At 49.9% G+C, this 25106-nt stretch overlaps 13 protein-coding genes across 13 annotated transcripts; 6 read left to right on the top strand and 7 right to left on the bottom strand.

Annotated features, from left to right (window-relative positions):
- Positions 1-103: 103 nt before the first annotated feature.
- Positions 104-1084, top strand: M437DRAFT_88578 (uncharacterized protein; the record flags this gene model as incomplete). The annotated part of the gene is made up of 3 exons (XM_041028865.1): positions 104-243; positions 300-498; positions 557-1084. 3 exons carry the CDS (start codon positions 104-106, stop codon positions 1082-1084), a joined length of 867 nt encoding a protein of 288 aa, XP_040875453.1.
- Positions 1085-1264: 180 nt separating this feature from the next.
- Positions 1265-2246, bottom strand: M437DRAFT_88577 (Metallo-hydrolase/oxidoreductase; the record flags this gene model as incomplete). The annotated part of the gene is made up of 3 exons (XM_041028864.1): positions 1265-1432; positions 1481-1640; positions 1690-2246. 3 exons carry the CDS (start codon positions 2244-2246, stop codon positions 1265-1267), a joined length of 885 nt encoding a protein of 294 aa, XP_040875452.1.
- A 453-nt stretch (positions 2247-2699) lies between these two features.
- On the bottom strand, positions 2700-3154 carry M437DRAFT_59331 (uncharacterized protein; the record flags this gene model as incomplete). Its single annotated transcript, XM_041023560.1, has 2 exons — positions 2700-2898; positions 2955-3154. The coding sequence occupies 2 exons, from the start codon at positions 3152-3154 to the stop codon at positions 2700-2702; spliced, it is 399 nt and encodes a 132-aa protein (XP_040875451.1).
- Positions 3155-3734: 580 nt separating this feature from the next.
- M437DRAFT_88576 (uncharacterized protein) lies at positions 3735-4088 on the bottom strand (the record flags this gene model as incomplete). Its single annotated transcript, XM_041028863.1, has 2 exons — positions 3735-3897; positions 3952-4088. 2 exons carry the CDS (start codon positions 4086-4088, stop codon positions 3735-3737), a joined length of 300 nt encoding a protein of 99 aa, XP_040875450.1.
- Positions 4089-4731: 643 nt separating this feature from the next.
- Positions 4732-6134, top strand: M437DRAFT_59272 (kinase-like protein; the record flags this gene model as incomplete). Its single annotated transcript, XM_041023550.1, has 5 exons — positions 4732-4904; positions 4955-5286; positions 5348-5691; positions 5740-5878; positions 5932-6134. 5 exons carry the CDS (start codon positions 4732-4734, stop codon positions 6132-6134), a joined length of 1191 nt encoding a protein of 396 aa, XP_040875449.1.
- Positions 6135-8118: 1984 nt separating this feature from the next.
- Positions 8119-12249, bottom strand: M437DRAFT_88574 (uncharacterized protein; the record flags this gene model as incomplete). The annotated part of the gene is made up of 1 exon (XM_041028862.1): positions 8119-12249. The coding sequence occupies one exon, from the start codon at positions 12247-12249 to the stop codon at positions 8119-8121; it is 4131 nt and encodes a 1376-aa protein (XP_040875448.1).
- A 590-nt stretch (positions 12250-12839) lies between these two features.
- Positions 12840-14011, bottom strand: M437DRAFT_59334 (glutaminyl-peptide cyclotransferase; the record flags this gene model as incomplete). The annotated part of the gene is made up of 2 exons (XM_041023561.1): positions 12840-13356; positions 13407-14011. The coding sequence occupies 2 exons, from the start codon at positions 14009-14011 to the stop codon at positions 12840-12842; spliced, it is 1122 nt and encodes a 373-aa protein (XP_040875447.1).
- A 430-nt stretch (positions 14012-14441) lies between these two features.
- M437DRAFT_59290 (uncharacterized protein) lies at positions 14442-15236 on the top strand (the record flags this gene model as incomplete). The annotated part of the gene is made up of 2 exons (XM_041023552.1): positions 14442-14601; positions 14650-15236. Coding segments are annotated over 2 exons (747 nt in total), but the record flags the coding sequence as incomplete, so codon positions are not given.
- A 620-nt stretch (positions 15237-15856) lies between these two features.
- On the top strand, positions 15857-17081 carry M437DRAFT_69947 (uncharacterized protein; the record flags this gene model as incomplete). Its single annotated transcript, XM_041025380.1, has 3 exons — positions 15857-16169; positions 16478-16908; positions 17040-17081. The coding sequence occupies 3 exons, from the start codon at positions 15857-15859 to the stop codon at positions 17079-17081; spliced, it is 786 nt and encodes a 261-aa protein (XP_040875445.1).
- Positions 17082-17732: 651 nt separating this feature from the next.
- On the bottom strand, positions 17733-18204 carry M437DRAFT_88570 (uncharacterized protein; the record flags this gene model as incomplete). The annotated part of the gene is made up of 2 exons (XM_041028861.1): positions 17733-17878; positions 17934-18204. 2 exons carry the CDS (start codon positions 18202-18204, stop codon positions 17733-17735), a joined length of 417 nt encoding a protein of 138 aa, XP_040875444.1.
- Positions 18205-19481: 1277 nt separating this feature from the next.
- Positions 19482-20304, top strand: M437DRAFT_59296 (uncharacterized protein; the record flags this gene model as incomplete). The annotated part of the gene is made up of 2 exons (XM_041023553.1): positions 19482-19849; positions 19926-20304. The coding sequence occupies 2 exons, from the start codon at positions 19482-19484 to the stop codon at positions 20302-20304; spliced, it is 747 nt and encodes a 248-aa protein (XP_040875443.1).
- A 757-nt stretch (positions 20305-21061) lies between these two features.
- Positions 21062-21771, top strand: M437DRAFT_88568 (uncharacterized protein; the record flags this gene model as incomplete). Its single annotated transcript, XM_041028860.1, has 2 exons — positions 21062-21464; positions 21515-21771. The coding sequence occupies 2 exons, from the start codon at positions 21062-21064 to the stop codon at positions 21769-21771; spliced, it is 660 nt and encodes a 219-aa protein (XP_040875442.1).
- A 276-nt stretch (positions 21772-22047) lies between these two features.
- Positions 22048-24778, bottom strand: M437DRAFT_59320 (glycoside hydrolase; the record flags this gene model as incomplete). Its single annotated transcript, XM_041023556.1, has 3 exons — positions 22048-24306; positions 24459-24614; positions 24710-24778. 3 exons carry the CDS (start codon positions 24776-24778, stop codon positions 22048-22050), a joined length of 2484 nt encoding a protein of 827 aa, XP_040875441.1.
- Positions 24779-25106: the final 328 nt, after the last annotated feature.

Here is a 25106-nt window from a genome sequence, read left to right as displayed (position 1 = left end):
TCGCGTCGTCGGATCGGGCAAGTCGGCCGAGAGCTGGAGCAGCCAGGTAGCCTCTCGAGCTTCGTCACCAACACTCCCGACGTTCAAGGACAAGACAACAACCATGAAGTTCTCGAGTGCAATTGTCCTGCCGTTACTGTCGCTCGGCTCAGGCCTTGCTGCTGCTGCTTCGTGGAGTTTCGAGGATGCCACTCTCAGCATCGCCAGCAAAGGTGCTGGTGTAGGTGGTGCCCTCAAGGAGAAGTGAGTAGCTCTCGTACAGGCATTGTCGTACCCCAACACTAATTCTTACCGAATAGACTGTCTCCTGAAGCTCATCTCAGCAAGCAAGTCAAGCTCGGTCCCACCGACTCGCTCAAGCTGGTCATGACGACCACCGAGGACAAGACAGCAAAGAGGCCTCACCAAGCCTTCCTCACTCTTCACGAGCCCAAGACTGGCCTCGAGGAATCCTTCGTCTTCAGTGTCAAGGACAGCGGCAAGGCCAAGGTCGAATTGGTATGCCATGACTCTTCCCGCCATACAATTCTTGCAAAGTAGCTGACGCGCGTCATAGTCGCAAAAGGACCTCCCCTTCCAGTTACTCAGCGCAAGCGACCCTCTCCAGGCCAAGCTCCTGATCGCCTCGTTCGGATCTTCTGATGCCTACTACACACATGCCTTCGACTTGACTATTACCCGCGACGCCAATGTGCCTCTCAGCACTCCCGAGCCCCCTCTTCGCTACGGCAAGCTGTCCGAGATTCACCACATCTTCCGTAGCGACCCCAAGTCGCCTCCTACCATCCTATCTAGCGTCTTCACTCTCGCCGTCCTGGCTTGTCTACCCGCCCTTGTTGGTGGATGGTTGTTCCTGGGCGCCAATTTCAACCACCTCTCGAAAGCCATGAATGCTGCACCCATCTCGCACGCCCTGTTCTTTGGCAGCATAGTTGCAATGGAGTTCATCTTCTTCCTGTACTACTCTTCCTGGACTCTCTTCCAGATCCTGCCTCCTGCTGGTCTGGTAGGCACCGTTGCATTCTTGAGTGGCAGCAAGGCCCTGGGAGAAGTTCAGCAGCGCAGACTTGCTGGTCTGAGATAAACTTGCACTTGTTAGATTGACAGCTTCGGACATTCAGGAATTTCTGAAAGCTCATCAAAACATACATTTAGAGACGATATCAAATGTCAAAAAGTACTTCTCGATCGACCAAATACCAACAGTCTGCCCAAGATACGTACAACATTAATCATTACATTGATGATGGCATAGGTCATAAGTTCAGGTGAACACGTCTTTCTCCTTCTGCAATGCGAGGAACGTCTCCTCATCATGTCCTGGAATTACTCTGCCTCGAGTTGTGCGCTCGAGACGCTTCAAACGCTGTGTGCTCTGGAACCAGGCTGGGTGATCACGAGCAAGCCATCCTTGAGGAATACCGTCGCGCCACTAAGAAGCATTAGCAGCTTGTTTGCAGCAGTCATCAGGTAAACCTACGTTTTCGATAACATGGCAGTGATCCGAGATGAAGAAGAAAGTTCCGCTATCGGGCAAGTTGATCTGCATACCAATCAAACCATCAGTATGGCCAGGCAGATGGTGTAGAGTGATTCCTTGACAGAAGTCAATGGTCCGGTCATCGAATGTCTTCCAATTCCTGCACAATGTTAGTGCAGTCCATCTGTCAAGGGGTTCCTTGTACTCACAGATCCAGATCGAGATAGTGCTTCAAGTACACACCAGCGTCTGCTCCGGTGGCCACGCTCCAAAACGCGGCTCTCAACTCCTTGTCATGCACCCAGATTTCAACATCTGTGCGGCCAAAGAACTCATCGAGACCTCCAGCATGATCAAGATGCAGATGGCCAATGATCACCTTCTTGACATCTTCAATTTTGTTTCCAGTGGCCGCAATCGCATTCCTAAGCTCATGTCTCTCCTCGTACTTGACCCTACAGAAGACATCGTGCACCTGCGGACCCCAAATATCCGGATAGTCCTTTCCACAACCTGTCTCCCAGAGGATGAGTCCTTCGTGTGGGTGAGCAATCAAGCAGCAGTATACTGGAAGAGCACGACGCTTGTTCTCGAATGATTTACCAGCTGTAGAACCGAGAGAAGTGTTACCGCCGCGTATGACAAAACCTTCGTCACACTCCAGCCACCCGCATTCGAGGAGCCAGAGCTTTGTGCCTTGTGGGCAGACATTTGAGATGAGACCGGGAACTGCTCCAGAGTCCAGCTGAGATTGGATCCCTGCCATGATTGATTGGTGATCTGATTGTTGTTCAAAGTACTAGACTGAGTATTGAATATGCAAGAGGGAAGAACTTGCATGCATACGAGAAGGAGCCGCAGCTCGTGCGTGAGCTATAAATTATTGCTATACCCCGCCATGATAGGTGACCCCGCATCGGTAAGCAGGTATTACGAGAGAGCAGATGATCAATTGTGGAAACTCAACTTCTTCCTTGTTCCCGATCTTCTAACACCACTGATCTCAGCAATGTGCTGTGCGAAGCTCCCAGAAAGCTCAGATGTCAAAGAAAATGCTCGTGTGCATACCGTAGTACTAGAGTACGGCCTCGTGTGCTCATCAAAACTCGCTGAAGATCCCACCCTGACATACCAAAAACCCCACACCCGAAACGTGCCTTCCGAAACCCAAACCCAAAACGCCATGTGCCATCGCTCCTATGCTCTTTCCCTCATGCTCTCAGTTCCATCCAATGATGCCTTGTCTAAGCACTTGCGTGTGTCTGACCAGCCCGACTCTTCTCCCGATGATCCCTTCTCCGCCAACCCCCAGATCGAGCTTCCGAGGTAAACTGAACGACTGCGTTGTAAACGTCGACAATGGGAAAGCGTGTAATACCGATGTCATCGGCGCCGAAGCTCTCAGATCTCCATCGCGGCTATTGCGGCTGTCAGCATATTGCTCTAGCAATTCTCGGCAGAAATTGTAACGTACAAGATTACCAGTTGACAACTGCTCAGCTCTGTCTCTGCTGTAGCCCCTGGCACAGAAGAGGATTGGAATGTTGCTGTTGTTGTCGAGGTTCCGTCTTCATGGAACAGCAGTGATACATCTGGTAATGCCGATTCGCCAATTGACTTCAGGATAGCGATTGTGCCGCCGAGAACTGGACGAGAAGATTCGGTGCCGCACATTATGATGGTTGTCCTATGTTCGCGCCGAGATGCCAACTTTGCTGTTTCGATTGGCCTTGGTACAATAGCTGAAAAGATGGGATCGAAACAAAATGCAAAATGCTAGGAACCAACCATCAAGGTAGCGAGAGCACACATTCCATCTTTATACTCTCTACCACCACGTTTCATCCTCATATTAACATCGTGATTTCCCATTGTCCGTTCCACCAAGGTAGAAAACTTGCTCAATTTCTGGGGAAACGTGCTCAATCTGGGGGCTAGGCGTTCCATACCTCACCAACGTGGCTTTAACGGGGCTCACGGACTGAGTTCTTTTGCGAGTGTTTTGCGTGATGTGATTTTTGAAACTTCGTCAGCTATTAGATCATGTTTGTTCGGAGTCCGTCGATAAGTCGTCCGACAAAGCTCTTTTTGACTTCGAAACAAGATCGCTAAAGAAAGATGGCATTCTCACGCAATTTCAGACTCGAACTACATAGCATTTAAAGAAAGAAACATAATGTGTCCTGTCAAAGATAAAACACTAGCGGTCGGATATACTACAGCTCCGATCTATGCTGACCATCTCTGTTCTGGATCATTTCGCATCTTGTTCCTCATATAACTGGTGTCCGATATAGTTGTTTGAATCGTGGTAAATGTGGACAACCTGAACTTTGCCTGCAGCTGCTTGTGCTTCGGTGGCTAGGCTAGCAGTGACATGGGGTCGAGGGTCAGATTTGCTAGTATGGCTTGGGCTCCTGTCGAGTGTATCTTTAGCAGATACCAGAGGAAGCAACGGAACAATTACTTACCTCAATTCTGCTCGTGTAAAATGAGCCAAGTCAGGCTTCTTGGTTGCTTCCTCGATGAGATTGAGAGACAGTGTTCGAACGGGGCCACGATTGAGTCTCTGGGTCAGCTTTATAGCCTGTTTTGCGATAGGTGCCATTTGGGATTTACAGGTGCGTCCGTGAAGTTTGATCAGTGGTTACAAGCCTGTCCAAGAGACAAGACGTGGTTGATAGTCGTCTTGACATCTTTATATTGGATTGCGAGACTTACATTGACATCGAAGCGCCGGCCAGCCTGTCGAGAGAGTGCTATCCATCTTGGCTGCTGTAATCAGAGACACACAATCTTCGCGAGAGCGCCATATGATACGAAGTGACAGATGCATCACAGCGTATGGGAACATGGACCAATCAGACCGGCGCTCAAAATTGACGTTCAGTGGCTCAGACGACGAGTCAGTGGACAAATGATTTGATGTGGATTGGAGTTGGTATGGATGTGCATCGTGAACGAGAGCGTCTGGATGCGGGGTCGGTGGCCTCATCTCGTCGCGACATTACACGCGCGCGTCTAGTCTTGATCGCACCTATCTTGACGGCGATGGAAATGGTTCTGCAAGGCACGTACCAAAACTTCAGATCCAATCAGTACAGTGTGTCGACTCTTGACTGTCCGAGATGAGACGCTACCGGGCACTGTCAATCCACCGCTCAGCTCTAATATGCTCGTTCCCAACTTCTTCGAGCAATTGTGCACCATATATCCAAAGATCCAGCAGGTCTCATCGCTATCTGTCAACGATGCGACTGTTTGAGTATAAATGCGGAGTCCCGGAAGAGCCATTGGACCGATATGAACCTGGAGGTTATCATCCAGTGCGTCTGCACGACGTCTTTGCAGGGGGAAGATATAAAGTCATTCATAAGCTGGGTCACGGGAGCTACTCGACTACCTGGATTGCACGGGATTCTATGTGAGCTCAGTCAACTCTAGAAATGCTTCGGGATCTAAAGCTCCTCTCAGGCTTAGCAGAAATGTGGCTCTCAAAATTACAGTGGCAGAAGCCTCGTCTCCAAACAATCGTGAGCGCCGAGTTCTCCAGGCTCTGTCGGAACCCAAAACCACGTTGCAGTCGGATCGGATGCACATCATGCAGCTGCTGGATGATTTTCAGCACCACGGGCCCAATGGCGTTCATGATTGCCTTGTCTTCGAATTACTGGGTCCAAGTGTCGCTAGCGTGGTGGAGAAACAATGCACCGGCGACAGACTTCCAGGGCATGTTGCAAGGAAGGCGTGCAAAGAGTTAGGTCTCGCACTTGCAGTCTTGCACAGGCAAGAAGTTGGCCATGGTGGTGAGTGGATCTGCTCGAAATCGTCGGACTCAAGAAGAAGCAAGACCTGATATTTTGCTAGACATACATACAGGAAACCTTGCGTTCTGTGTGCCAGGCCTTGACTCAATCTCAGAGGACAAGCTATTCGAGATTTACGGTGTGCCCAAGACAGGCTCTGTTACTCGCGCTGATGGCGGCTCGCTAAGGTCCGGAGTCCCAGATTATCTAGTATGGTCTGCTTCCTGCCCTGCTAGCGGACTCAATCTCGCAGAATCTTATGTGAAACTAATCGACTTTGGTGAATCGTTTTTCTCCTACGAAAAATCCAAAGCGTTACACACACCATTGGCACTAAGAGCGCCTGAAGTATTGTTCGACGAGGAGTACGATTTTCGAGTGGATTGCTGGGGTTTTGCTTGCGCAGTAGGTCGCGATCTTGCCATCTTGATACTTTACTTACACAAATATTAGATATTCGAATTGATTGTCGGTTATCCGCCTTTTACTGGCATCATGGCGAAAAAGGAAGATATACTACAACAAATAGCCGACATGATAGGAGAACCGCCAGAAAAGTGGCAACCGAAGTGGAAGGTGCTGCCAAAGTGGGGTCAGTACATCCTACATCATTCGAAACCGCTGAGCAATACCTAACATGGACAGACCAAATCTATGACGAAGATCCAGTCTACAATCTGGAACAGTGGCTGGATCTAACTTACTTCGATGATGGCAAACGCATCGATTTCACGAGAGAGGACATCAAGCAGGTTGCAAGAATGATTAGAGAGCTGTTGCAGTGGTGTCCCTCTGAGCGTTCATCAGTATCAGAAGTCTTGGCCAACGAGTGGTTTCAAGATTGCTAGAGACTTCCTCAGTTGATCTGTATGTATGCAGCCAAGAACGTTGTCTGCAACCAAAAATTTGCGTGAGTTCGTTCATTACGCCCTGACTCATCCAACCAGAATAGTTGTGATGAGTCTTCACAAGTATGTAGACCCTCCGAATGCAATCTCCTCTCCTCAACTATCGAGCGACAGTAGCGACATCAACCATGTCAACCCAAACCACTCTTTCGACCTTTCAAAATCTACCTGCTGAACTCCTTGACCAGATCACCGACAATCTTGACTTCGAAGCTGCACTGCACCTCAGTCATACCAACAGATACTTCTACAGGACCATAGAGGTGTCAAACAGGCCTGCCTCAACTGATACTCTCGCAAAAATCGAAAATAGAAACACAGAACTCGATGGACCACGATTGGCAGACCATTTCGCTTGCCGTATCTGCTATTGCATCAGACCCTCCACAAACAAGGCTTGGAAATGGGCAGTGGAATTCATAGAAGAGGACCGGACTTGGCAAGTGTGCTTCTGGAAGTGGCCACGGACTGTGGAAAAGCGTTTTCTTCGAGCCTGCGAGAAGTGTCTAACCATGGTTGCCTGGGAAGAAAGATACGAAAAGATGAAAGAGGTGTTTTGGAATGACACAGCTCGACTCAAGCAGTAGCATGGCTGTTGTGAAATGGGTCTCGGAAGATCCGTCGACAACCCATCTCAAAAATCGACGATTCGTACTACTTCAAAAAGGGAAACATGGAGTACATAAGTATAAAACACAAGCATGGAGGCAAGAGCCTCTAGATGTGTATGGATTGGCCTGACATATGCTTCCACATCAAGTCCCTGGAGCTTCCATCATGATTCACCAGCTGTGCTGCAGGGGAGACATATCGGTCAGCTAGCTGCTTCATACAACCGAAGAGACCGTATCCAGCTATCCACCCATTCTCGTCCATCGAGTTTGCAAGCTGCACAGTAAGATGCAGCACGTCTCTATAATTCCGAGAGGTAGATGCCTACTCTGAGACATCTATGGAGTGCTTGGATTGTTGTGCATAAATCGACTTTAGATGCTTGATCATCAATATCCATGTGCAAGATGGATTTTCTGGGGCGATCATTGCTCTTCACGATGGCCACGAAGGAGAACAAGCTGAGAACAAGCTGAAATCACGAAGAAAGGATTCGGCGGCAACGACTTCTTTGATGTCAGCAACATTACTGGTGCTGGCAAAATCATCACGGTTGAGCAGAAGAATGATCCTGCAACGATCAAAGGCCACCCTCTCCTCATGCAGGCCTTAAACCAGGTATAGGCCCGTGCCGACCAGAAGACCAAAGACAACATAAGAAGACCGTCACACTTCGATCATACTAGAAGAATTGTCCGAATGGATCCGACAAATGATTATAAAGCACATGGCAATGTCAGTGTTAAGCAGGATAACGATGGCCCAGCACCAATCCATGCTACTGATGGGTCAAAATCAAAGCAGAAGACTCTGCTTATCAGAAGAGAGCAGATGGCAAGAAAGTCATCGCTAGTACGATGTAAAATTAGATGGGAGGTCCAAACGAGGCTGCGATAAGGGCTCAGCAAGGTATCAGAACTCAAGTATATGTCACTGGAGGAACTGGTTTCCCTGATGTCGCATCTGCAAACAGGCGTCTTGCTGTGGACTTCTATTAGATTGATCGGATTTGGAGTGACACGTATGTGATGAAAGAGCTCTTCCATGATTCTGCAACTACGATGCATCCAAAGTGCTATTTCTATTTCAACTTCGGGTTCTACTGGAGGAAGCCACGAACTTCACCACACATTGGCACAAGGGAAGCGATAACAAAAACCGTTATAAGTTGAAACCATGCAATTACTGTTCTAACCACGCTCCAAAACCAACAGAAACAAACAAAATAGAAACATCCATTAAACCCAGAACCAATCTATGATTCTTCTTCATCATCGCTTATGTTTTTTTTTTTTTTTCTCTGTAATCTTCTTCAACCAACAATCTTGGTCTTGCCAAAACTCTTCTCAGCCTTAATAGCGGCTTGACGCTTCGGCCTCGTAGCAGAAGCGACAGGTTCGGTCTTCTTGGCCTTGTTTGAAACCTTCTTGACACCAATCTTCGTCGATTTGGGAGCCAGAGCCTCAGAAGTCTTCTTGGCGGGTGTTGTTGAGGAAGAAGATTTCTTGGTGACAGGCTTCTTTGTGATCACCACCTGAGGAGAGGGCAGTCCACGAGAAGAAGACTTTGATCTCACAGAAGCGTCGAAAGTGACTTTCTTTGGCTTCTTCTCGGCCTTCTTGGCCTTGGACTTCTTCTCAACCTTCTTGGCAAAGCGGCCATCAGCCTCGCGGTTGAGGACACGTTTGGGAGCCTTAGGAGTCACAGGAGGTGTGGTAGGATCCAGAAGAGCAGAGCCAGGACGGTACAGCGGGTCAGAACTCTTACGGGCCTTCTTGGAGATTCTGGGCGACACTTCGTCCGGATTGAAAGGACTAGGAGGACCGGGATGGAAACTGTCGTCGCTGGCCTTGCGCTTGCGGTAGGAGATGGGAGTGGGCAATGGTGCAGGACGCTTACGCTTGCCGCTTTCCTTGCCACTGCTGGTCTTGCGAGGCGTTGACGGCGCTATTGGTGTCCAAGGGGAGTGGAAGGGAGTACGAGGAGTCTCGCTGGCTAAACCTTCGGTAGACCATCTCGCGGGTGAGACGATGGGAGTAGCCTGGTTTGCCCATTGCTCCCGAGGCTCGTTCTGTCTGAGTCGTTGACCTTCTGCGCGCCTCCACTGCTTCTCCTTCTTGATCTGAGAGCGAACCCACTCCTGGACTTGATGTATGATCCTAAGTCTGGCTGCCTCAGGTCCCTTTGCACTGGGCGATGCACGTTCAGTCTTGATCATGTCTATGGCCATCTCCCAAGCTTGGTGTGCGAGAATTCTCAGATCGTTGAAACCGCATCCCCAATTGAGTGCTCGGGTCAAAATGTAGTCGATACGAAGGTCTCCTTGCCGAAGATCGAGGCGGTCGTGTCTGACAGGTACCATAGTGTCGATGGGCAAAGGCCCGTCTTGGTATCCATAAAGTGAGGTGTTCATCAACTCGCTTCTCAAAAGCTCCACAATTCGTTGCCTGATTGACGAGATGGAGTCTTTGCTATTCTGAGCAACCCACTCTTCGAAAGCCTGCTTAGCTTTCATGACGACCCTCCAGATATCATACCACTCAAGACTGGTACCGTTGAGCAGATCATCGGATTCAAGATAGGCATCCTTGAAGCTGGCTCGTTCAGGATTGACGGGCGCCTTATCAGAACGTTTGTGCTGACTGTCTTTGCTTAAGAAGAAAAGACGGTCTATCAAGTGACCATAGACCGCCTGCTCTTTTGAAACAAGCTCATGCCTGGGCGATTCACACTCGACAGCGTAGATCAACCCGTTCGTCATGTCGAGAGCAACGAACGCTTGTTCTAGGTTGAGGGTCTTCTTCAGCTTGCGTAGGGATCTGTCTCCGATAGCAAGAGCAAGGAGTTTTGCAGCATCGAGCTCGGTTTCAGACTTGGAGATGCCAATTTCCAGAGGGAGCTCCGAGTTCGGCTCTAGATTGTCGAACAAGCCATCATCGGGTGGGTAGTAGACCTGGCTTCTAGCACTTCCGTCAGAAATTTTGGCGTCGTCAACTTCAATGCGCTCGGACTCCTTAGGCACTTCCTCAGCGACTTCTTCATCATCAACCTCAAACTCTTCTGGCAGCTCCTCCGCCTCTTGGCTCTCGGTTACTTCAGCGTCAAGCACCTCCTCGACGTCTTCGCTGTCGTTGATCACGGCGTCGTCCAAGGCGAGCAGCTCGCCCGAATTGCTCCGAATGGCTTGAACGATCTCTGCTTGATCGTTGTCAGCGTGTTGCTCTTCGACAGGCTCGACAGGAACAGGGGCAGCGGAAGCGTACAAATCAGTATCGTCATCTTGGATCACAATGCGTTCAAGACGGACTTTGCTCTTTGGGACCGTGTGGGCATCGTACGTGGAGAGGAAGTCGAGGTTGTCCTTAGCGACTTTAGGTGATGGTGTTGTAGGCGTCATCAAAGGGGGAAAGACAACTTGAGCTGTAGTGTTGCCAACAACATCCGAGTGGATTGGGCCATCCTCAGTGGTGTCCATCACATCATCAGATGCCGCAACGACAGGCTCGCTTGACTTGGAGCCCGAAGAGAGCGAGATTGGAGGCGACAATTGAGCTTGTTGAATAGTACCAGTTTCTCTGATTCGCTCGGCAACATTCACCATGATGTCGGCCATCTTGCCTGACTCCTCAAGCGCCTTCTTGGCTCTTGCCTCATCTTGATTCTCATAGATACGTCTGATGTACTCTGGAGTGGCGGAGGGACCATGGTAACTACGAGCAGGAGAGCTCTTTGCCGATCCATTGATGAAAGAAGCTCCCTCTGGCGTGACAATTACAGTAGGAGTTGTCGGCACTGAATTGGCAATCTCACCGATGGTTCGCAACTGCTTGCGCTCGATGGCATGCTTCTGGTAATGATCAGACATGCTTTCGTCGGCAAAGTCGACATGAGCGTCACAGATACGGCAAGTCTGTTCACGTTCGAGCAATTCGTTCTCCATGTTGAGAATGATTTGTTCCAAGTCTCTGAACCAGTTGATTGCGGGAACGTTGTCGGTCATGGGAGCCTTTGCTGGGTCCAGGCTTTCCACGCGCAATGGGTCCTCGAGAAGGATATTCTGGTTCTGGCAATGTTGGCGATAAAGCTTGAGCTCGTCGCGATGCTGCTTGTAGTGAGCGTGTCTAGTTGTGGGGCACTGAGTCCACTGAAGTCCGCAAGCAAGACAGCACTTGGAGCGGCTCTCGATCTCGCGGTTAGCTGTGACTGCACGGTGGTAGTACTTGTCATACAGCTCGCGTCTAAGGACTGCCTTCCTCGGATCAGATGTTTTGCCAGGTGCGTTGCAGAACTCGCTGGTGAAAACTGGCTTTGGTCGGATGCGTGCACCTCTGATCTGTCTCTCTCTGTCTTGTCTGGCAAGGAGAAGTAGCCACGAAGGATCATCGTCGGGGATAGGTCCAGGCTGTACCCATGGCTTGGATGCAACAAGGTTGGTAGGCTTGGAAGTAGAGGCTGCAGCGGGCTTCGACGAAGGGACCACGGGCGCAGGGTCGACATCCATGGCAGTTTCTTCAGCTTCGGCAACAGCAGCTCCGGACTCCTCGTCGATCTCTTTGTGGTTGTGGGCAAGACAAGGGCTGATGTAGTTGACGCGATCGATGTCGGCCTCGCGAAGCATCAATTTGTTTCTGATTCCTTTGCGTCCGTTCAAGCAAACATTGTAGAAATCCAAGAACTCAATGGGGTCTTCTTCGAGGCGAGGATCAAAGATTTCCCACATTGGTTGAGGATGCTTTTCCTCAGCGGCCTTGGCGATGTCGACAGCAAGCGGAGCAGGACGTGTCTCTGACGTAGGGGCAGCAACTGGAGCAGGGCGCGGCTCTGGTGTAGGTGCACCAGATCGTATGGCTCGGTGATGCTCCGTCAGATCCGCCTCAGTGTAAGATGGTGGAAACTCTGCTTTGCGCTTCCAGAAAACATAGCTAGGCATGTCACCATCCTTCAAGATGATAAAGGAAGGCATGGTCTCGAAGGATTTCTGACTCATCGCAAACCGCTCGAATTGGGCAGGAAGGTAATAGAACATTTCTCCGGGTACCTCAGAATCCATGACTGGGATAGCACCAGTAGAGTCCTCCGCCCAAGGAATCCTCAATATCTTTCCGCCCTCCAACGAACCGATCAATTTACCATAATTGATTGCGGCTGTTTGTTCTTCGGTGGATGGCTTTCCGACGATATGCTCCTCGGGCGAGGATAACTTCAGCTTGGAAGGTGAAAAACCATGTCCAAATTGGTGGGGAGTAACGATCTCATAGACGGCGTCTTTCTCCCAGTCTCTCAGGTTATCGATAACAGTCAAGAAAGGCTTCTTGTCAACAATTGCAAGCGCTGCGCCAGAGTTGAGCTCGGCGGTGGCTTCTGCATTGTATCTAACTTCACGGGCGTCTTTTGGGTTTTGTGTCGCGAAGGACCAAGCAAAGCGACCATAGTGGCGATTCATAATGGCGAAAGGTTGAATGATAGCAGTTGGAGGCGAATAGAGAGAGAAGACAGGGAATGCAGAAAAATGTGGACCAAAGAACATGGAGCATGTCCCATTGAGACAAAGATGATATAGACAGCGTGTTGGAGAAGAGTGAGTCCGAAAGCGGAAGGCGTACGCATGCGGAAAGCTCAAAGACATTGACAAACGAAGCACGACACGTTTCGCCGGAATTAAAGAAAATGGACGAAAGAAAGCAAGAAGTTTGTCTTACCATCTTGGTAGGAGTTTCACTTACCGGTTCAGTATATACACAATTATACAACACAGATGAACGAGTGTCTTTGACCATTTCGAACGCGATCGTGAGTAGTTCCCGAACTGTCGCATATGCTGCATGTTCTTGGCGTGGATGAATCAAGCCGGGTTGGGCGAAGCGAGGAATGTTGGGTTGTGGTAACCAACCAGTCTGGAATGTATTTTACATGTTTCTGAACATCCAAAAGCGGATGATTTAGCGATCCAACGTAAGAATGATCGGATCATTGCCTGTTTCATCATTAATCCAAGTGGCGATAGTGGTAAAGTAGTGCATGAGCAAGGCTTACTCACAACTCAGTCCTTTCCGTTTCTGGAGATGGGCTCCTCTTCTTGGGAGGAAGCAGGTAACCGTCTAGTTCCATCCACTCCGCAGCAAAGGCTGTAACAATTTTGGCCCAGTCTTTGACGGTAGGTATATCGAGATGTTCTCCGTCATCAGCCATTGTATGCCAGACTGCAGGGAATGGCGCAGGAATCATATGTAGAATATCAACACCTCTGGCTTGGAAAGGTATGTGGTCATCCTCGATGGCACCGCCAAGCCATCTGTCCGACTCTTTCTTGTTTGCTTCTCGCAGAAAAGGACTGGTGGGTGTGGTTTGGAGCTGCTTCAGAGACCGCAGTCTAGTCTCGGCATTTGCCATATTCAAATATGCCCAGTGGGTGGTTCTGAAGAAAGAGGGAACTCTAGGATTTGCAGAACCCAGCAGATCGAGTAGGACGAAAAGGTCGATGGCGTCGAGCGGAGTACGGTAGATGGAAGTGGCAGGATGCATCGTTTGCTCCCATTCTTCGGCCAAAGATCTGATGAATTCAGTTAGGACGGTCAAGCGAAAAGTTGTTTGCGATGGTACCTTGCGCCGTAAATTGAGTCGTCGTGGGTCCAAACCTTGAAGGCTTCTTCTCCGTCAAGCAATAGGATCTGTATGCCGCTTGCTTCATCCAGCTCATTATCGCCTTCAGCCTCCATAGCAGCCCACTTCTTGGTCAAAGCGTCGTCCAGACTCCTGGCAGCGTGCATCAGCATAGCGCATGGAGCGGCGCTGTCAATGGCTCCGATGAAGCCTGGTGGATCGATCTTGCTGTCATAGTGGGCGACCAAGGCGAGTCTTCCGACATGACCCTGTTCTGCCCATGGAGGATCTCTGGTAGCGATCAGGTTGACAAAGGGAGTTTCTTGGTCGCCAGAGATGGGAGTCTTTGATGAAGAGTTCTGAAAGCTCAGCTCCCATGCGGGTAGCTCCTTCCGAAAGAAGTCGACAAAGTGATTGAGGACAGCAGTTGAGCCAGGCGTGCCAGGTACACGCGGCTGCAGAATAGGAGCCAGCAAGGCCCCTTGTTTGATGTCAAAGTCGTTGCCAGGGTCGGCAATGTTGCGAAGGCCTTCATCCGAGAGGGCCTTGTATGCGAAGGCTCCAGAGAGCAGGCCAAGCAGGCCAGCTGCTCGTGAGATAATCATGTTAACGCACTCAACCGACTCTGATCAAGGCGCATTGCGACAGAAGACTGCATGACAGGTGGCCTACGATGCAGCACCAGTCGTTTGTGTCGCGTTGCTGTTGAGGCTCGGCGCTTTCCCCAGATGGAGACAGGAACGGCCCGCTTTTGGCTGCTTCCCGACGACGACGTCTCGTGCCTGCCACTTTTCTTCGGTTGCTAACCACGATGACATGACCTTCTTCTGCCGCCAGCCGTCAAGGCTCCTCTATCAGTTCGGTGCTGTGAGACCTCAAACCTCTGCACGTCTTGCTCAACATGTTCGCCATGCTTTGCCAAAGACTCGGCTCGGGCTATACCTGAGATCTGCTTCCAATGCTGCTCCTTCGCAAACCGGTACGACGACTTGACCGACATCTCTGGTCCCTGGATCTGTACTGACCCTACCAGCTTACCCTCGGCGGTTGTTGATATACCGGGCACCGACTCTGGAGCTCGCCACTATTGGTACCATTAAACTCACAGGCCTGGGCGCCTTCGCTATGGCTTGTCTCGTCATTGCTCCCAATGTCTACTTCGACGAGTCCAGTCCTGTTTGGATGGCCCCTGCAGGTAACATACCTCAATCTCGCTCAATGCTCTTACTGACTAGTCACTCAGTCATTGCCGTATCCGCAACTCTTGTCCCTCTCTTTCACGTCTTGACGAGGCCTTCCGTAGCCAACATCTTTATTGACGCTCCTGCCTCAGCCCGTCGATCCAAGGAAGCACTGGTTTCGTTCGCCAAGCGTGTGCCTCTAGACACCGCTTTGGAGATCCAGACGCTGGGTCTTCTCTCTGTGCCCAGGACAAAGACATTGCGCGTTGGAGAATTGAGAGTTCGTCCCGAAGGTTGGGGTCGCTTGGCCAATCTCGAGCAGGTCCATGCCATCGACAAAACCTCCAAGATTCCCAAGTGGGCAAGGTGGTCGCTACAGCGTTTTTACGCTCGTCCAGTCCCCTCTCGCTGGAAGAATAGCCGTGCTCCCGAAGTCTGGCCACTGGTCCTCGAGGCCATTACTAGGAACACTGTGGCCAACATGTCGGGGAAGAACCTGCCACCACCTGTGAGCGCAGTTCCTTCAGCTCGGCTGCAGTCGCCTGCAAGTGTGGTGCGCCCAGCTCGATCATCTGCTCCTGTTGTGCAGAAGCAGGTGCCGGCTCAAAAGGCTGTTCCAAAAGGTAGACAAAATATGCGCAAAAAGTGAACATATGTGTGCACACGATAGCTGCGTCATGTAAGTAGTTCAATCTCATATCGTTGCACAGTAAAGGTCAGAATCAAGAAAGAGATGGTGCCAACGGAATGTTTTTGCATGTGACTGCCAAGGCTCAGTGGACGTGGTGAGGGTATATGTTCAGAAATCTCCGCTGGCCTATCAGACGGGGAGAGCAGGAGGAGTTCCGTGTTACTTGGTGTAGCGGAATGATTCCCCCCTGAACTCGACTGAAAGTAGGCGCCCGTCTTGTGCACTATAACCATCGGTGTTGTCTGGGATTAATCGTCGGTCGAGACGGAAGCTCCTTTTTTTGCTCTCTTTCCATTTCACCGATCCTCTGATGCTCACCTTGCCACTGTGAATGATCATCTTTTGTACCGATTGGATCGTAATTCAATGAGTCTGTGTATATTACAAGGTGCTTGGTTCGATCCTGCCACCGGCCTTGCGCTTTTGCTTCAATCGAACCACCAGCGTCAATATTCCGCGGATGACGCGCGCACTTGTAAACATTTCACTTCACGACCAAACTGGAACTTCATCTTGAGCTCTCTGCGCACCTTCTTCTACAAGCCCTCATCGGATACAAGCACTAGCACGTCAATACCATGACTCCCGCCATCCCTCCTCCAAGCGAGTTCCTCTGGTGCGAGGACCACGCCGAGATCGCCGCTTGGTTGGCCAGAAATGACTTAGGCCTGGAGTTTTGTGGCTCTTTCATCAACTACTGTGCGCGCACGATGGACAAACTGAGGCGCACCAACAGCCGGCTGCTCAAGGATTACCTGTTTCACCTCCGCAAGACGCTCACGACAAAGCCACTGACTGGTGCTGCTGTCCTTTACGAGATGAAGTACTACCACAACCGCTTCTTCTACACTGGTACTGTCAAGTCAGGAGCCATTCCGCTTGAGGCACTTTGTAAGTTTGGTTCCTGGGGCCTTTAAATCATTCCATCCCATCACCGATAGGGCTTTTTCAAGGGCCTATCAAAAGGCACAAAAGATTTGGGTTTGGTATGATTGTCCAGTGAGAGAAGTGGTCTTTCACGCTCTCATTGGACATGTGTCCAGTTGCCGATATTTTTGTGCCTCTTGATAGCTATACACCGACTACTCATGTAACCTGAGATAGCTTCTACACTCAAGTCTTTCTCATAACGAACGGCCCTTTTTCTCACGGCTCCCCAATACGATAATCATATCAGATACTAACGAATGCTATCATAGTGAAAAAGCCGGAGCACATTCATGCCGCTCACAACCACCTCCACAACAAGGTGTTCCCTCGCCGTGCACTCACCTCCTCCTCCACTCCTACCCACCCCCCTGCCAACTATGGCGACACCCTCGCTGTCGTCAATGGTACTTCTGCAAGCTCGCCCGCCTCGGCCACCCTTCCCGCTCCCAGCTCGGTTCAGCAGCCCGGCCTTCAGGGTCAACTGTCTCTCCCGGACAGCCCCCTCCTCAACACCCTGCCGATCCGCAAGCAGCCTCTCGCCGTCGCTTCTCTGGAGGCTTCGTTACCCGCTCTGTCTGCCCCTGGCCCTGCTCCTGCTTTCAGGCAGCAGGCTCTTGAGCATGGCACTCTCTTGCTTCTTGGTGGTCAGAAGGAGGGGGTTCCTAACGAGGTGCAGGATGAGGAGGATGGGGGCGTGAAGGTATGAGGGATGAGCACTGGGTTATGTGGGTTTGAAGACCTGCTTTCTTTGTTTCCGTGTAGAGTAGAAGGTGTATCAAGGCAATGTCGTTCTCACTCCGGGTCCTTTCCTTGTACTTGATTGTGCACCAGCTAACGCTGCAAGTGTCGGGCACTGCACCCTTTCCCTTCTGAGATACACGCAGGTCGACGCCTTTCTGAAGATCTTTGATAGAATAATCGTCCCTGCCGTTGCAGACCAGGCAGATCCACTGCTCCAAGCGCTTGTTCCATGTCCTGTTCCTGACATGGATGAGAGCGTCGCAATGCTCGACTGGACACTTCTCAGACTCCGTGGCGCTTTCGAGGGCGGCTTTCCTTGCTGTATCCTTGCCGTCTTTGTGTAGGTAGGCAGGGGGCACAAAGGAACTGCTTCAACCCCTTGTTGAAATGCGGTTTTCGGGTGTGGGTATAGTCTCGCAACCATCACCAGGGCATTTTGTGTCATCAACCAGCTTTTCCAAAGCAACTTTGCGAGCTTGGTACAGTTCTTCCGCCTCTTGTGCTCGACTTTCGCCATCGTGAGTATGAGCGTAGTTAATCTCGCGAACTCTGGAATTTGTAAGTGTCGTACGATTCCATCACGTTCACGTCGTTGACTGAGCATTGCACATTGGCGACTTCGTACGACTGCTGAACATCCTGGATGCCATAACTAGGCATCGCCATGAACGTCTTGCGGAGGCTCCTTTTCGATGTGGTGGCAGGGGTGAAGAGACCGAAACCGACACTCCAGAAAAGTTCAACGAGGTGGTACATTGCATGTGACATCTCCTCGGTGCCCCTCTAAGGCACGAGTGTGATCACATCAAGGTCGTTCTCCCTGATGAGGCAGTGGACTTTCATGTCGGTGTCGGTGTCGGCGTGGAAATGGTCTGTGGCCCGACCTTTGATTCCATATCCTTGTGTCGTTCCCTTGCCTGCATAGAAGGCTGGATTGACATTGGACTTCGGCTGAGGCGGCAGAGGCTTGTTGCGGTCAGATACCGGAAAGAGCTGGAGCTTTGTCTGGGATATGGAAGCTGGCAGGATCTCGCTCAATGATGCTCCAGATGTCTTGGGCAAACGGAATGCCTTTCTTTCCACGGAAGTTTTGCGCTAAGCTTGATTGTGCGGATCGTAACAAAATAGATACGGAGGAAAGGGGGTTTGAGCTTGGCTGGATGGCCGCATTGGGGGTTGGGAGATGTGGTACTGTAAGAGCAGCGGTTCGGTCATCCTCGCTGTCAGGATCAATTACGATCTTTCCCTTGGGCATGATGAGTTGATGTGTAAGGAACAACGAAAGGAGATGTTGGGAGATGATGCTTGGCTGAAGTGGTAGAGTGTGCAAGGTGGGCTGAACTGAGTCAGAACGAGAGATGAGATCGTAAGATGAGCATCTCGCCTTCCTTGTCGGTTGTGATCTTGCGGCCAAACAAAGATATGATGATGAGTCTCCTGGCGCAAAGCGACAAGTTCTGGATCTCCTCCAGAGCATCCTCATCAGCGGAGACCAGCAGCCATGATATCAGTTTCGAAAAGAGGTTGGTCATCTCTTCAGCGCGCGGCATAACGGTGTCGAAGTCTGGAGCAGCGCCCTGGATGGCTTCGTACAGGCTAATGAACTTTTCGAGAATTGATCCAGTTGTGTCACCATGGTGGGTGCCGTGATTCCCGAAGCAGAGAAATGACAGGGGTTTGAGGCGGCAGTGACTGTGATCATGACATTCATCAGCACATTGTTTGCGTGATAGAATAGAGGGCCGAGGGAGTGGTCTATGTAGATAAGAAACTCATCCTTGATCACCATGACAGTATTGAGGCAGAAACTCTGTGGGTCCGCTCTTGTGGATCTGGGTTTATATTGAGCTTTGGTTGACCTCATATTATAACCAGAAATTGGGGTTGTGGCCCAAGGGTGGCACCGTAAGTTACAACATAATCAGATTGGGCAGGGTCTGACCGGCAGAGCGTGCCCTGTCGCGGATAAGCCCTGCTGTCTACCCAATGGTTCTTTTTTTTTGGTTTTTCTTTTCCTGCCAGCCATGTTAGTAGTAAGACTGTCTTCGTATAACAGCCATCAGCGAAGGAACGAGTGTATTGCTACTCTATCCTGTACGGAGGTTTATGTAAGTCTCAATACACTGTATTGCGTATAAGCGGAGATTGAGGGTTCGAATTGCTGCTGAAACTCCGTTTCTTTTGCTCTTTCTCAAGATGCTTTCACTTGCGACTCTTCTGGATCGAATAAAACGAACACTTGAACTCCACTTTCTGATTCCTTCTCGTATTGAGGCTACGCATTACCACCCGGTAACCAGAGACAGATAATACAAAAGACTTTTGGTCAATTACAAGCATCTGTGAAGTCAAACAGTCGTGAAATAAGTGAAAGCGAACTCTTTCAACACTGTCCACCGAAAGACCTAGTTATCTTCAACAAGACGCGTCGCACCAACTTCCTTTCTCCCACACAAAATCTATCAACATCGTCGACTTCGGCACAGTCTCCAATCACGCACCACCAAAACAAGAAACATATCAGACATCACCATGGCCACCATTGAGCCCCAGCAAGAGATCTTCCAGAGCGAGCAGTACTTCTGGTGTCACGAAGGAAACGAGCACATTCAGAGCTGGCTATCCACCAATGCTCAGGACTTTCCTGATATCTACGCCACTTACATCAACGATGCCAACCCAGTCATTCATAGAAAGCGCGTCGGAAACTCAAAAGAGCGTGACCAGCGCATGCTCATGTTCCTCCAACAATACCCTATGACCTACATCAATGTTATCGACGAGTTTATCTGGTACAAAGCGTACGTTCTGCAAGGGGAGGACTTGGAGGCCATCGGCCCTCACCAGGGTGGATTGATCAATGTCTTCACCTACAGTATGTTTCATCACTCCGTCCATACGTACTTACTCTCAGGAGCTCTCCCGTTCCTAGATTATGCCCATGACAATACAAAACATGTCTTGCTGATACACCAGTGTGACAGACCGCGACCCTCAGATCCTGGCACAAGCCAGAGACCTGCTCTACAAGCAAGTCTTCGACTTCGACACCCGCCACCAACACTGGGTTTGGCGTGGCGAGAAGGGCCTTCTCAACTCGAACGAAGTCGAGCCTCTGTCCAAGAAGCAGAAGAGCCGCGAGAAAAGCCAGAGACGCTGGGCAAAGCGTGATGCGCAGGAAGCCGAGATGAAAGCTGCTGGCATAACTGATGCTGACATCGACCCTGCTATTTTCGCTATGGGTCCTCACGGAGAGAACTCGAACAAGTATGTTGCACGCCTCATGCTCGATCTCAAGGTCAGCAAGGAGGAAGGAGGCCAGCGTAAGGCAGAGAATGACAATCAGGTGGAGTGATGGCAATTGGTAGGAGGAGGAGGACTAAGCCCCCAAAATGTTTCTTTGGACGAGCAGCAATCTAGAACAACTTTGTGCCTTTTCATGGGCCACTATGGATGGACGCAGCGAACAGGAAGCGATTGCAACATTGCATGCATCAAACAGGGCACACCGGCTCGTATGAAGGAAGGGATTAGGTAAAAAGACGATGGACCAAGGGAGGTTGCATGACTGCTGAGCATGGGCCTCTCTTTCCGCGCTCTCAACGTCAGCTCGTACAGTTTCCATCTTCTCTTCTTTTAGCAACATGAACATGACTTATACCACAATCTCCTTTGTGCATTTCGCTTTGTGTACGGGTAGATTGCTACCGGTTTGCCGTTAATCTTTCTCTCACAATAGCTCATGGTGATATTATAAGCTATCAAAGTGCACAATGATTTTCGAGATTCGAAGTATGGCCACAGAGATGTCCTGAGATACTATCTCTCACTAGCCATGACTTGCTTTGGTAAAATATTGTGCATTTTTATAGCTGGGATTAGCAGCGTTTGGCAGACGGAAATGGAAGTATCACTATTACTCCCGAAAATCCCCTCATCAAGTGAAAGAGATGATTCACTTTTGAATGGTTGTAACACTTCTTATCGAGAGAGCTCACTGTAAGTGAGTTGGTCGGCATTTGAAAACAGCTTCCTTCAGTTCTTTTTCATTGTGCAACAACAACTTCCTTCTTTTCTCGCGCGACTTTTTGACCAATAACAACATCAACATCATGTCTTCCGCTCCCACTTCGTCTCGCTCTCGCCGCCGCCCTCGTCCTCGCGCTATCCCACGCTCGACCACCCCTGCCGCTCCATTGGCTCCAGAGGATTATGAATGGTTGTGGTGCGACGACAATTCAAAGATTACTCAGTGGTTCCTTACCAAGTCGCTCTCAACATACGAGGAGTTTTACGTCTCATTCATCAACTTCGCCAACACGGCCTGGGAGACTTCACACCGCGCTGACCGTGCACCATTGGACGCGCTGGCAGAGTTCGTTGTGGGGCTTCTCGAGAAGGAGCAAATCCCTGCCAATGAGATGCTGGTTGCGCTGGAGGAATACGCGGTCGATCCTTGGAAGAAGAGGCGCCAGAACGAGAAGAAAGGTCTTGTCAAAGTTCACCCTGGACTCAGTAAGTAGAACATCACTACAAAATTAAGGTCTATTGCTTACATATTTTAGATGTCCACGACTTGACCTACGGCAAGTCCAAGCTGCAACAAAAGGTTACGGCATACCTTCGCAAGACTGAGAAACAACTTCGCGTCGCCCACCCCCAGGCTTCCGAAAGAGCCACCATGGCTGATCAGCAACCCCTGCCTGCCTTTACGGCACCCTCACTGGCCTCAACTTTGTCGGTTCCAGCCAAGTCTGATGGCCTGCTCTTCGTTGGAGGCAGAAAGGTTGTCAAGGAAGATGATGTGGATAGTGTCGAGTAGGGTCATGTATCAAAGATTCGCGGTTTTTCAAGGGAAAGTTTTATGCAGAAGGATAGAACGACTTATTACAACCACAATCAGACCGAAACACTTTCTTTACCTACTGATCAATATAGCCTCGGTTCCCATGTGCCCCCAATAAACACTCTAGAAGTATCATCTCCATATTCACCGCGTTCGTCGCCTTGCTGAAGACATCATATTCGATTGAAGACGTAGGAGAGCAAAGCATGATTCAATATAGCCATGACTAGATCAACACAACAGGAACCTCGTCTAAGACACAAACAATTCAACCTCAATCTCGTTCGACCACCCAGCCTGTTGTCCAGTCTCCTTCCAAGCCCTATCCACATCAATTTCCAAAACATCCCTATTGACACTAACACAATGTTTGGGAATCTGCTTGCCGAAGATCAAGACCAGCATATTCTCCTCTACATCCCAACTCTTGCTGAGATCGCCGATCCAGAAACCAAGGACACCCAGGGCTTTTATGAGGACGGAGTATCTCAGCTTTCCTTGACTGTCGGTGTAGTTGTCGCTGCTGATTATGGCAGCTGCGCCTGTCATTTTGCCGATCAAGCCGAGGCAAGACACTTCAATAGGACCGCTACGACGGAGCTTGTGCTCATGGACAGGATGAGCAGATAGAATTTCCCAGCCGCCATTATCAATCTCGACGCCAGCCAGAGCTTTCTTTTCGCCACAGGACATGGGCTTGCTCACTGCACCAGTTGTGAAGGCACGAATCACGTATTTGCCTTCTTCAGCACCCGAGAAGGTTGAGAGGGGGATGAGCTCAGATAATGGGCGGTGAGTACAGTTGAAAATTCCCAGATATGCAGTACCAGTACGTGCATATCCGTGGTAAGTATGCACCTTCAAAAGAGCGTTGTCTTCGTAGCCAATGTAAGCACTTGTGCTCTTTCCAATATTGTATGGACGCAAAATGACGGTCTTTCCTCGTGTGGTTCTGGCTGTCATCTGATTGATCAACTTGATGTCATGCTTGCCAGGATAATCCGTGAAGTAAATTGGTCCACCAGAAACACAGCGAGCCGCGCCATGGAAGGAAGCCCATTCGTGTGACGTCTGGAACATGTCCCAGTCAGGCAACACGTTTAGATGCTGTGTGAGCAAAGAATTGTGGGCATTGCAGAAGATATGCCAGGGATGAGAAGCAGGTACTTCTGGGAAGAAATCGTCAGAGTTACGAACAAGAAGTCGAGGCTTGTTAGTTGGTAACTGCGAGTGGAAGAGCATTTGCGGTGCTTGAGACATGCAAGAGATGGCTCGTGAGCCAAAGTGGCGAAGATGAGCAATTGTCCAAGCATCTTGATACTCGGTTATCAAGCTTCTTCGATCGGGTGCATCGACAATCATATCCAAAAAGAATTGAGCGTCTGTCTTGACTCCGGTAATGCCGCAGTCGCTCAGGAAAGAGTAGAAGTCGTTGTACATGCGTTGTGCATCGGAAGCATCTACAACTGACATTTCGCCTTCTGCCACTCCTGGCTCTTTCTGGATGGTCGTTGTCTTATAATTCTTTGCAATGTTGCCGTTCTTAGCTACACCGCCCCAGTAACCGAGAATCGCGTGCCATACTGCAATGTGATTGATGTTGGGGTGGTTCTTGCGGATGTCTGTAACAGCTTGCTTGAGGCCCTGTGGAAAGCCTTCCTTGTTCGCCTCGAAGTCGGTCCAGGCACGATCCATCTGTGTCCGACCTTCTGTCAAAGACTGCCAGTTGTCGTCGATGATGAGATTCTCGATTATGATGTTCTCTTTCTTGAGTGACTCCAGGGCCTCATTGATTTTGTCAACGGTGAGCTTTTGGCCCAGACCGTTCCAAGTGCAGTAGGTGAAACCATCATACCACTCCTCGAGCCATTCGGCCTTGACATTCTTATCCATCAATGTTTTGGTCTCGGCTTCCATCTGACCAGTCGCTGACTCGTAACCTCCGACAATTTTTCTAGCATGATACATGACTGCAGCATTCGCTACTTCGAAAGAATCGGCCACAGCAACAAGTACATGGCTCGTTCCTTCTTTCTCGCGATCGTTGCGACCTTGTATAATGACATTACCACTGTCGTCATGTTGGAACACAGTAAGAACATCCTCAACACCGCTAATCGCAAGACAAACGACATGAGCTCCATCATGTCGCAGGAAAGACGCAAGAATGGCGTCCTTGTCCAGATGGAACTTGTCCTTGCCCTGACGTGGAGCAAGCCAGGGACTCCAGAGTCGCACTAACGAGAACCACCGAGTAAAATCCTTTGGTGTGCCCAGTACGTATTTGCTGTAACCAGAATCCTTGCCTTTGGCAGGCTTAGTTGAGGCTGTGATAGAGTATAACTTGGTGTCGGGAGTGTCGGCAGTCATCTTACGAATGTTGAGATCGGAGCTTGTGCCGTGGAAGTACTCAGGAAACCCTAGCTCTTCATGTGACTGTTGATAATGAAGTTGACCATCATCTAATCCACTTTGATCTTTGATCCACTTCCACCCTGAATCATCACCGATCTGAAATTTCACGGTGAAAGATACCGGTCGAACATCGTCGGGTCTGCCAGGGAGCTCACCACTATACCATCTACGAGCAATCTGTGCTTTAGCATTAACGAGTAACTGGAACGTAAGCTTATATCGCACAAGCATTCTGTTCAACGACTCACAACATCATCGTGATCAACAGATGGTTTGAGCGGAAGTTCTGACCAATCATGCTGACCTTTGTGGTTGTGCCAGATAGAGACTTTAGCTTGCTGATCATTCACTGGAATGTTTAAGTCAGTACCCGTCTTCAGAGACAAAGTATTGGAGAGATGTACCTAATGACGAAGCAGATGCTTCTAACAAGACAGAGAAGGCGACCTAGAGAAGACTCAGTATAAGAGGATTGTATATTGATTGAAGAGAACTTTACAGCATTCTGGTCTCTGGCGACAGTTGTGGGCTGCCCAATTGGCGGTGAGCAAGTAATAGCGGCATACATTTCGTCGTCGGCGGAGGCGTAAAGTTGTTGAGCAGGAGGAAGCTTGTCGGGCAAGTCGGTCAGGGCTGGATAGACTCGTTGTCCAGTGTTGACGTCGCAGAAACCAAAGGTGATCTGGTTCTGTTTCTTCTTCATGAGTGAGCGTTGTTCTAGTAATGATCTAGGGGTATACTCTAGGAACAAGGAGAAAACAGATGGGATCTAGGGAAATGACATTGATGGTTGAGAAAAAAGAAAGACGATACCTAGGGAAGACTGATGTTACAAGAGCAGGACTAGGAATATGTCGACATCATACCGGAGGGTCTAAAAGGAAGCTAGTTCACCA

This window comes from Aureobasidium melanogenum, assembly GCF_000721775.1.
Source record: "Aureobasidium melanogenum CBS 110374 unplaced genomic scaffold scaffold_32, whole genome shotgun sequence".
NCBI classification, from domain to species: Eukaryota; Fungi; Ascomycota; class Dothideomycetes; order Dothideales; family Saccotheciaceae; genus Aureobasidium; species Aureobasidium melanogenum.
The sequence above is the reverse complement of the archived record's forward strand: the minus strand, read 5'-3'. Positions and strand labels throughout refer to the sequence as shown.